Raw genomic sequence first — 8,519 nt, 5'->3', positions numbered from 1 at the left:
AGTATTTTTCTTTTTTCTATAGTTTCTTTCTTTTAATACTTGTAGTTTCTTTTAAGTATGTAGTTTCTTTTTTCTTCTTCTTCTTTTTTCTTTTTCGTTTCAAATTTTTAATTATTTTTTTATTTTATTTAGTTTGAAAAATGGTATCATTTGTTCTATATTTTAGGTTTCATTTTTTTATTTTATTTCTATAGTTTCTTTCTTTTAAGTATATAGTTTCTTTCTTTTCACTTGTAGTTTCTTTCTTTTATAAGTTTCTATAGTTTCTTTCTTTTAAGTATGTAGTTTCTTTCTTCATTTAACATTTTTCTCACTTTTTTGACATATATATACGTATTTTTTCTCTTTCTTTTTGTTTTTTAATTTTAAATTATATATATATATATATATATATATAGTTTTAAACTTTTTTCTCAGTTTTTCATTTTATTTCTATAATTTCTTTATTTTATCATTTCATTTCTATAGTTTCTTTATTTTTTTTCTATAGTTTCTTTCTTTTAAATATATAGTTCCTTTCTTTTTACTTGTAGTTTCTTTCTTCTATAAGTTTCTATAGTTTCTTTCTTTTAAGTATGTAGTTTTTTTTTTCTTTTAATACTTGTAGTTTCTTTCTTTTAAGTATGTAGTATATAAATGACACTACAAGATTTCAAATGACACTATGATATTTCAAATGATACTATGACATTTCAAATGACACTATGACATTTCAAATGACACTATGACATTTCAAATGGCACTATGACATTTAAATGACACTATAATATTTCAAATGACACTATGACCTTTTAAATGACACTACAAAATTTCAAAATGACATTTCAAAAGACACTACGAGATTTCAAATGACACTATGACATTCCGAATGACATTACAAACTTTCAAATGACACTACGATATTTCAAATGACACTATGACCTTTTAAATGATACTACAAGATTTCAAATGACACTATGATATTTCAAATGACACTACAAGATTTCAAATGACACTATGATATTTTAAATGACATTATGACATTTCAAATGACACTACGAGATTTCAAATGACACTACGAGATTTCAAATGACATTTCAAAAGACACTACGAGATTTTAAATGACACTATGACATTCCGAATGACATTACAAACTTTCAAATGACACTACGATATTTCAAATGACACTATGCTATTTCAAATGACACTACAAGATTTCAAATGACACTATGACATTTCAAATGAAACTTCAACAATTGAAATGACACTACAAGACTTCAAATGACACTATAACAATTCAAAATGAGATTACAAGATTTCAAAACGACACTATGTGTCATTCTAAATCTTAAAGTGTCATTTCAAATATCATTTAAAATGTTATAGTGTCAATTTCAAAATCACATAGTGTCAATTCAATGTATTAATAGTGTGACTTGACAAGTAGTGTCATTTATATTTACGAATAGTGTCAATTATATAAAGTGCCATTTACAATATTATAATGTCAATTATTATAAGTAGTTTCATTTGTATATCCGAATAGTTTCAATTATTAAATGTATCATTTACAACGTTATAATGTCAATTATTACAAGTAGTGTCATTTATATTTTCGAATAGTATAAATTATAGGAATTGTCATTTGCAAAGTTATAGTGTTGATTCGATGTATTAATAGTGTCACTTAACAAGTAACATAGTTTTATTTTGAATAAATAATAGTGTCATTCTTACAAGTAGTGTCATTTACAAAGCACATAGTGTTAATTCGATGTATTAACAGTGTCATTCATAAGTAGTGTTATTCATTTATCCAAACAATGTCAATTATGATGTAGATAGTGTCTTTTACTAAGAAAAATTGTGTCATTTAAATAAATATAGTATAATTTATGAGTGCAGATAATGTCTTTTATTAAGAAAAATAATGTCATTTAAATATATTAAAAATATCATTTACTAAGAAAAGTAGTGTCATTTTATATATTAAAAGTGATATTTATATATAAATATAGTATGCTCATCTAAGAAAAGTAATGTAGAATTTTAAATAAGTTGCACCATGCTCAAACTACAACCTGTTCAAATCTCTCCTCATCATATATGGCTTGCTCATCTATCTCATCTACATCTTCTCCTTCAAGGCTTCAATAACACCACCAATTCTTCATTCCACACATTCATCAATAACCCATCAACTGAAACAAGTGAGTGTTCCAGTTGAATTGTATATACACTTTAAATATATATAAATGACACTATTTAACTTAATAAATGAAACTATTTATTGAATTTTTTTTCATTCAGACATTTTAACAAACACCTTATCTGCAGAAAAACATGCTCTTGGCATCAAATATTTGACTGCACAGCACACACCAACTAGAATAGGGAAAGCTACGAGGGTTGTTCACTGCACCACATCACAAGGTTTTCCCCATCCAACAAAGCCACTCACCCAGCTCACAACCTACTTCACGTGACTAGCCGATTCTCGTCGAAATTAAAGCGAAATGTAACATAACAAAGAGGGAAGTCAACTACACAAAGAAGATGAGCCATTAGGAATAATGGATCAGAGCCATCCATGACTTGAAGAGTGCGACAACTCCTTTTTATGGAGGAACAAATGGGCTTCGGCTGGAGAAGCTGCTGCGGTGATGCGGCGCCGGCTGGAGAGGTAGAGGGTGGAGCGACGCGCGGCGACCCGCCACCAGAGCTGGGGAGAAGGAAGATAGCTTGTCAGGACTTAGAGCCAGGTGTGGTGGTGGTGAGTCGCGACGCCGACTTACCGAAATTGGGGGGAGGATTTAGGGATTTTATTTTAGAAATTGGGGATTATTTTGGGCTCAGTAGATTCAGGAAGAATGTGAGGGAGACGATTGAGTGAGGAGATGACATGAGCCGGTGTCGGCCGATGAACTTTTCCGACGGAGATCGAAGGGAGAATAGAGAAAGTTAGGGTATGGATTGCCGCAGAGAGAGAAGAGGAGGAGAGAAGCCAGAGAGAAGGAAAGCATCGTTTTTTTTTTTTTCATATATATCGGGTCAACTGACCCGGTTCATATTTGTCCGACCCGACCCAGACCCGCGCGCATTGTGTGAGCGCAAGTAGGGATGGCAACGGGCCGGATCTGGACCGGGTCTGGCCAATACCAGATCCAGATCCGTTTTCATATACCAGATCCAGATCCAGATCCAGATCCGTGGATCTGAAAATTTTGGATTCAGATCCAGATCCGTCAGATCCGCGGGTCCACGGGTCCAGATCCATGGATCTACTATTTTTAAATTAAATTAAAAAAATTTCACAAAATCAACAATATCTAATTTCCATCATGAAAAACATAACACAAAATACTTTTATCTAATTACTTTTAGTTTTTATTCTTTTGAATATAATTTATTTATTATTTTTAATTTAATTAATATTATTAGTAAACTAAATATAAAATATAAAATATATATATATAAAATAAAACGGATCCACGGGTCGGATCTGGGCCGGATCCGGATCTAAAATTTCAAGATCCAGATCCAGATCCGTTTTCAAAATTGAGATCCAGATCCAGATCCGTCGGGTCCAAAAAATTGAGATTCAGATCCATAAAAACGGATCTGGATCCACGGATCTGGACCGGGTCCAAAATCCACTGCCATCCCTAAGCGCAAGTTTAAAGCAGCGCGCATATAAGTTTTTGTCTATTAATAGAGGTCACTCCCTTGATGTCAAATTATAAAATCTGCGTCATTCTACTCTACGAAGGAAGTATATAAATCATTAAAGATGAAAGATACCAAAATCTTACTCAAATAAAAAAGATGGTAAATAGGAGTATGTGATATGTTGGTGGTGGTGGTAGCGATGAGAGGAAGTGAGTGTGGATAAAACACGACCCTCATCAGCCAATCACAATTCAAAGAAATCCAACCAATACCACTCTTCCTCTCTCATCCAAATCAAAATCAAAATCAAAATCATAATTAAACAAATAAAACTGCCAAAACAGGCATCCATTCAACCCCGAGGCATCAGCTCCCTCCTCATTTCTGGCCACATCGATCAAAAACCCACCAAATCACTCACAAAACCCTCGATTTTCTTCTCCTTCATTTTAGGGCTTCCGCTCAATTCATCACAACTTAATTCAGGGTTTCAGAAATCTTGGAATTTTTCCTCGAAAAATGGCTGTCTCGAGTGCATTTGTGGGTGCGAAGCTCGAAGCTTTACTGGTCAGCAATACGGCGTCGTCGTCGATGTCCGCCTCCGCTGCTCACGTCGGCTTGCCGGCTTCGGCTCGAGCCAGGCGACCGGCGCTGAGCAGGAGGAATTGGGGAGTGATCAGGTGCGAGGCTGCGCCGGACGCTCTGGCTCAAGCCGATGCGGCGGAACCGATCAATGCCGCTTCTTTCTCGGCTTCCGCTTCGAGCTTATCGGCTCTCGAACAGCTCAAGACCTCCGCCGCTGACAGTATGAACCCCTAGCTCCTTTTTCTTTTTTCACAACCTATTATCTTGCGCTCTTATTGGGATGTGATGAATTAATTGATTTCAGCAATCGTGTGTTTTCATTGCGCCGTTTTCTTAGATTTTAAGCTCAGTTGTTCAATTTAATTGAATTAGAATTAGAATATAGATGATGTAATACGGTTCCAACTTGTCAAATAAATGCTCTTTTTGGTGTAATATCAAACTAATGAGAATATGATGCTGTTCTCGCATAAGAATAAACTCAACCTAATTTGATTGTAACTTTTGCTTTTGTCTGTTTCTTTTTAGGAGATTGGAATCTTGTTGAAATTGTATTGTTGGTTTTATCGCAGGATATACAAAAGAAAGAAGCAGTATTGTAGTGATTGGTCTCAGTATCCACACAGCACCTGTTGAAATGCGTGAGAAGCTCGCTATTCCTGAGGCGGAGTGGCCAAGAGCTATTAGTGAACTGTGTGGTTTGAATCATATTGAAGAAGCTGCTGTTCTGAGTACTTGTAACAGGATGGAAATCTACGTGGTAGCTCTTTCTCGCCACCGAGGGGTTAAAGAAGTCACTGAATGGATGTCCAAGGTAGCTGTATCTTATAGTTGTTGTTTTATTTACTCTTAACATAGGCAGCTAAAATGTTTATAATTTTCTAACCTTCCTAAGAAATATTTTGTTCTAGTACCACAAAAGTTGAACTAGCCAAAGCTCACCTACAAAATTACTTACAACTGCAACTTTCATTCATGGTGGTTTTTATCATTGATATTATCTGAACCTTTCTATGGAAGGTGTTACCGTTGTTGAGACTTCTCATCTTCTTACTACTGGAGGAAAGTTTGTTATCAGTATCTGTTTTTTATATTGTATCCTATGGTTGAACTTCGTATTGTTTTTGTGTTAAAGCTCTTTGTAATTTGGGAATGTTTATATTATCATTGTAAATCTCATGATAGATTGTATGCTTGTCAGACTAGTGGAATTCCAGCTTCAGAGATCTGTGAGCACCGTTTTCTACTTTATGATCAAGATGCGACTCAACACATATTTGAAGTGTCAGCTGGACTTGACTCCTTGGTTTTGGGTGAAGGTCAAATCCTGGCTCAAGTGAAGCAAGTAGTTAAAGTTGGGCAGGGAGTAGTGGGCTTTGGACGGAACATAAGTGGTCTCTTCAAACACGCGATCACTGTGGGGAAGAGGGTCAGAACTGAAACAAACATTGCAGCTGGTGCAGTTTCAGTGAGTTCAGCTGCTGTAGAGTTGGCTTTGATGAAACTCCCCGAAGCCTCACATTCCACTGCTCGAATGTTAATTGTTGGAGCAGGAAAAATGGGAAAATTGGTGATCAAACACTTGGTCGCCAAAGGTTGCACAAAGATGGTGGTAGTGAATCGAAGTGAAGACAGAGTTTCTGCCATTCGTGAGGAGATCAAGGATGTTGAGATAATCTACAAACCCCTTACTGAAATGCTAACTTGCACAGCAGAAGCAGATGCAGTTTTTACAAGTACAGCGTCCGAGACTCCATTGTTCCTGAAAGAGCACGTTGTAGACCTTCCACCCGTTGCTCCAAACGTGGGGGGCTTGAGGCTGTTTGTCGACATCTCCGTTCCAAGAAATGTCGGTGCTTGTGTTAATGATCTTGAGACTGCACGAGTGTACAATGTGGATGATCTTAAGGAGGTTGTGGCTGCTAATAAAGAAGACCGTCTACGTAAAGCGATGGAAGCTCAGGAGATCATTGCAGAAGAGTCGAAGCAATTTGAAGCCTGGCGCGATTCACTGGAGACTGTTCCAACCATCAAGAAACTGAGGGCATATGCTGAAAGGATAAGAGGTGCAGAGCTGGAAAAATGCTTGTCGAAGATGGGAGACGAGATTCCCAAGAAATCGAGGAAGGCTGTCGACGACCTTAGCAGAGGCATCGTCAACAAACTTCTACACGGCCCGATGCAACACCTGAGGTGTGACGGGAGTGACAGCCGGACTTTGAGCGAGACGCTAGAGAACATGCATGCTCTTAACAGAATGTTCAGCCTTGAGACTGAGATTTCTGTGTTAGAACAGAAGATTCGAGCTAAGGTGGAGCAAACACAGAAGTAAGATCATACCAAATTCTCTTCTACGATTCTTGTTGTTAGGCCTCCATTGTGAATAAGAGGAGAGCTTCTTGTATTCTGATTAAATTTTTTTAATATGAATATATTAATGGGAAAAGATTTCTTGAAAATTATTCCCTCGTTAATGTCACCTTTGATGTTTAGCATAGTTTTCCTCTAATCAGTGGTTCTGTTTGTCCATGTATCCCCTCTCTGTAAACTATATAATTAAGTTGTATGAGAAAATAGATTTTTGTCCCATGCCAAGAATATCACTGTTGGCTTTCTCTACATTCCTTATGAACTAGATACATGAAAGCTTGTTGATTGATCTTCTCCAAAAGTAATAAAAGATTGGGTTATTGGAATCTAATGTACGAATTTTGGGTGTATCTTATTTTTTCTCACGAACTTTGGAACTTGTAAAAGAATATACAAGTTCTATGGCTCTAGCAATTATACCATTACTTGACATTTAGTTGAACAGGTGGTGGACGTCCAAATACTTGATGTATTTTGCTTGATGAACAACTGAAGTCAATTTTTTTTCTTGAGGAAAAGTTGCCATCAATGGGTAGAACATCAGAAAGCGAAGAAACAACGCAGCAAGACAAAGCATTTCAGTTCCTTAATCCCGAAGATAAAAGCTGAATCTTTGAGACAGTATCGCCAAAAGAAGAAGGATCGTGTTGGGCCTTAACATCTTCATGGGCAGCCATCGCAGGTACAGAATAGATCCCAGGGAAGCAAATAAACTGGCCAGTCACCCCCATGCCAATCGCCGCGTCACAAGCAACTGCGTTCGCCTACACGATTTCGCCGGCCTCGACCAAGAAGCTCGTTGGGAAACAGATAATTCCTTTCCCTGGAACACCAACAGATTAATCGACCATGCTAAAGAAGCAAACTTCCCCGTGAGGGCTTTGCCGAATACTCTCGAACCAATCAGCAATAGAGCAGTCACCATTCAAAGGAGCAGGCTGTAGACCAAGTCCCAAACACAGTCCCACAACGCATGTTCCAGAGCGGATCAACATGAATGGAGCCAGAGATGAGAGCTTTAGAAGTAGGAATCGCCCCCGCCAACCATCTCCACATAAAAGCTTCATTTTTGGAAGCACCTCCAAACCCTAAATCCAGTGCCAAACAAAATCCTCTGCATGTAAGGCTGTTTGGCTAGGCTTAGCTACAAGAGCTTATAAGCTCTTGTAGATGTAGTTTCTTAAGAGTTTATAAGTTGTCAAAGTGTTTGGGTAATTGAGCTTATAAGCTAGAAAGAAAATTTTTAGTTAGTGTGAAAAAATATTTGTTAGAGAGAAAAAAAAAATGAAATTATAATTATATATGATGAAAATAAAAAATCATACTTGAATTATTTTTGTTAAATGAGTGTTTCTTATAAGATAATGAGAAAATAAGTGGGCGTAGATGAGCTTATTTTTTGGGAAGCTTATAAACTCTTGGAACTTATTTTTACAACTTATAAGCTGTTTAGGAGCTTATTTTGCCAAACATTTTGAAAGAGCTTATAAGCTTCTAAACAGTTTATAAGCTGTTTTAAAGAGCTTATAAGCTCAGCCAAACACCCTCGAAGCCTCAGATCTTTGACTTAAAGTGCGAGCCAACTGGTACCCAGACTTCACGGAATATGAGTTGAATCTACTCGCTGGCCAAAAGGGAGTATCCGACTGAGAAAAGAAGGGTCAAAGTTGAGCTGTTACTTTCCAGAGCTCTCTCGGTGTGAGAATATTTGAGAGTCCATCAATATCCCAAGTGAGAGGGCTATCCATTCCCAGGATTCGTAGGCAGCCAACGATCACGTCCAATACGAATCCTATCCCCAATGCCAACTTTCCACGCAATGACTTCCACAAGCAGATCCCGACCCACTAACAAGCTTTTCCATGTGAATGATGGGTAATGAGCATTGCTAGCTAACAGAATATCCGATCGTGGAA

The 8,519-nt window shown here is 37.0% G+C and overlaps 1 protein-coding gene across 1 annotated transcript; it reads left to right on the top strand.

The window, feature by feature from the left end:
- The first annotated feature begins 3,793 nt into the window (after window positions 1-3,793).
- Window positions 3,794-6,822, top strand: LOC130992583 (glutamyl-tRNA reductase 1, chloroplastic-like). The gene is made up of 3 exons (XM_057917271.1): window positions 3,794-4,453; window positions 4,806-5,047; window positions 5,435-6,822. Exons 1-3 carry the CDS (start codon window positions 4,168-4,170, stop codon window positions 6,563-6,565), a joined length of 1,659 nt encoding a protein of 552 aa, XP_057773254.1. The 5' UTR covers window positions 3,794-4,167; the 3' UTR covers window positions 6,566-6,822.
- The last annotated feature ends 1,697 nt before the right edge of the window (window positions 6,823-8,519 follow it).

The sequence above is a fragment of the Salvia miltiorrhiza genome, chromosome 7 (genome assembly GCF_028751815.1).
Source record: "Salvia miltiorrhiza cultivar Shanhuang (shh) chromosome 7, IMPLAD_Smil_shh, whole genome shotgun sequence".
NCBI classification, from domain to species: Eukaryota; Viridiplantae; Streptophyta; class Magnoliopsida; order Lamiales; family Lamiaceae; genus Salvia; species Salvia miltiorrhiza.
Note: the sequence above shows the minus strand (reverse complement) of the source record. Positions and strands in the feature narration are given on the sequence as shown.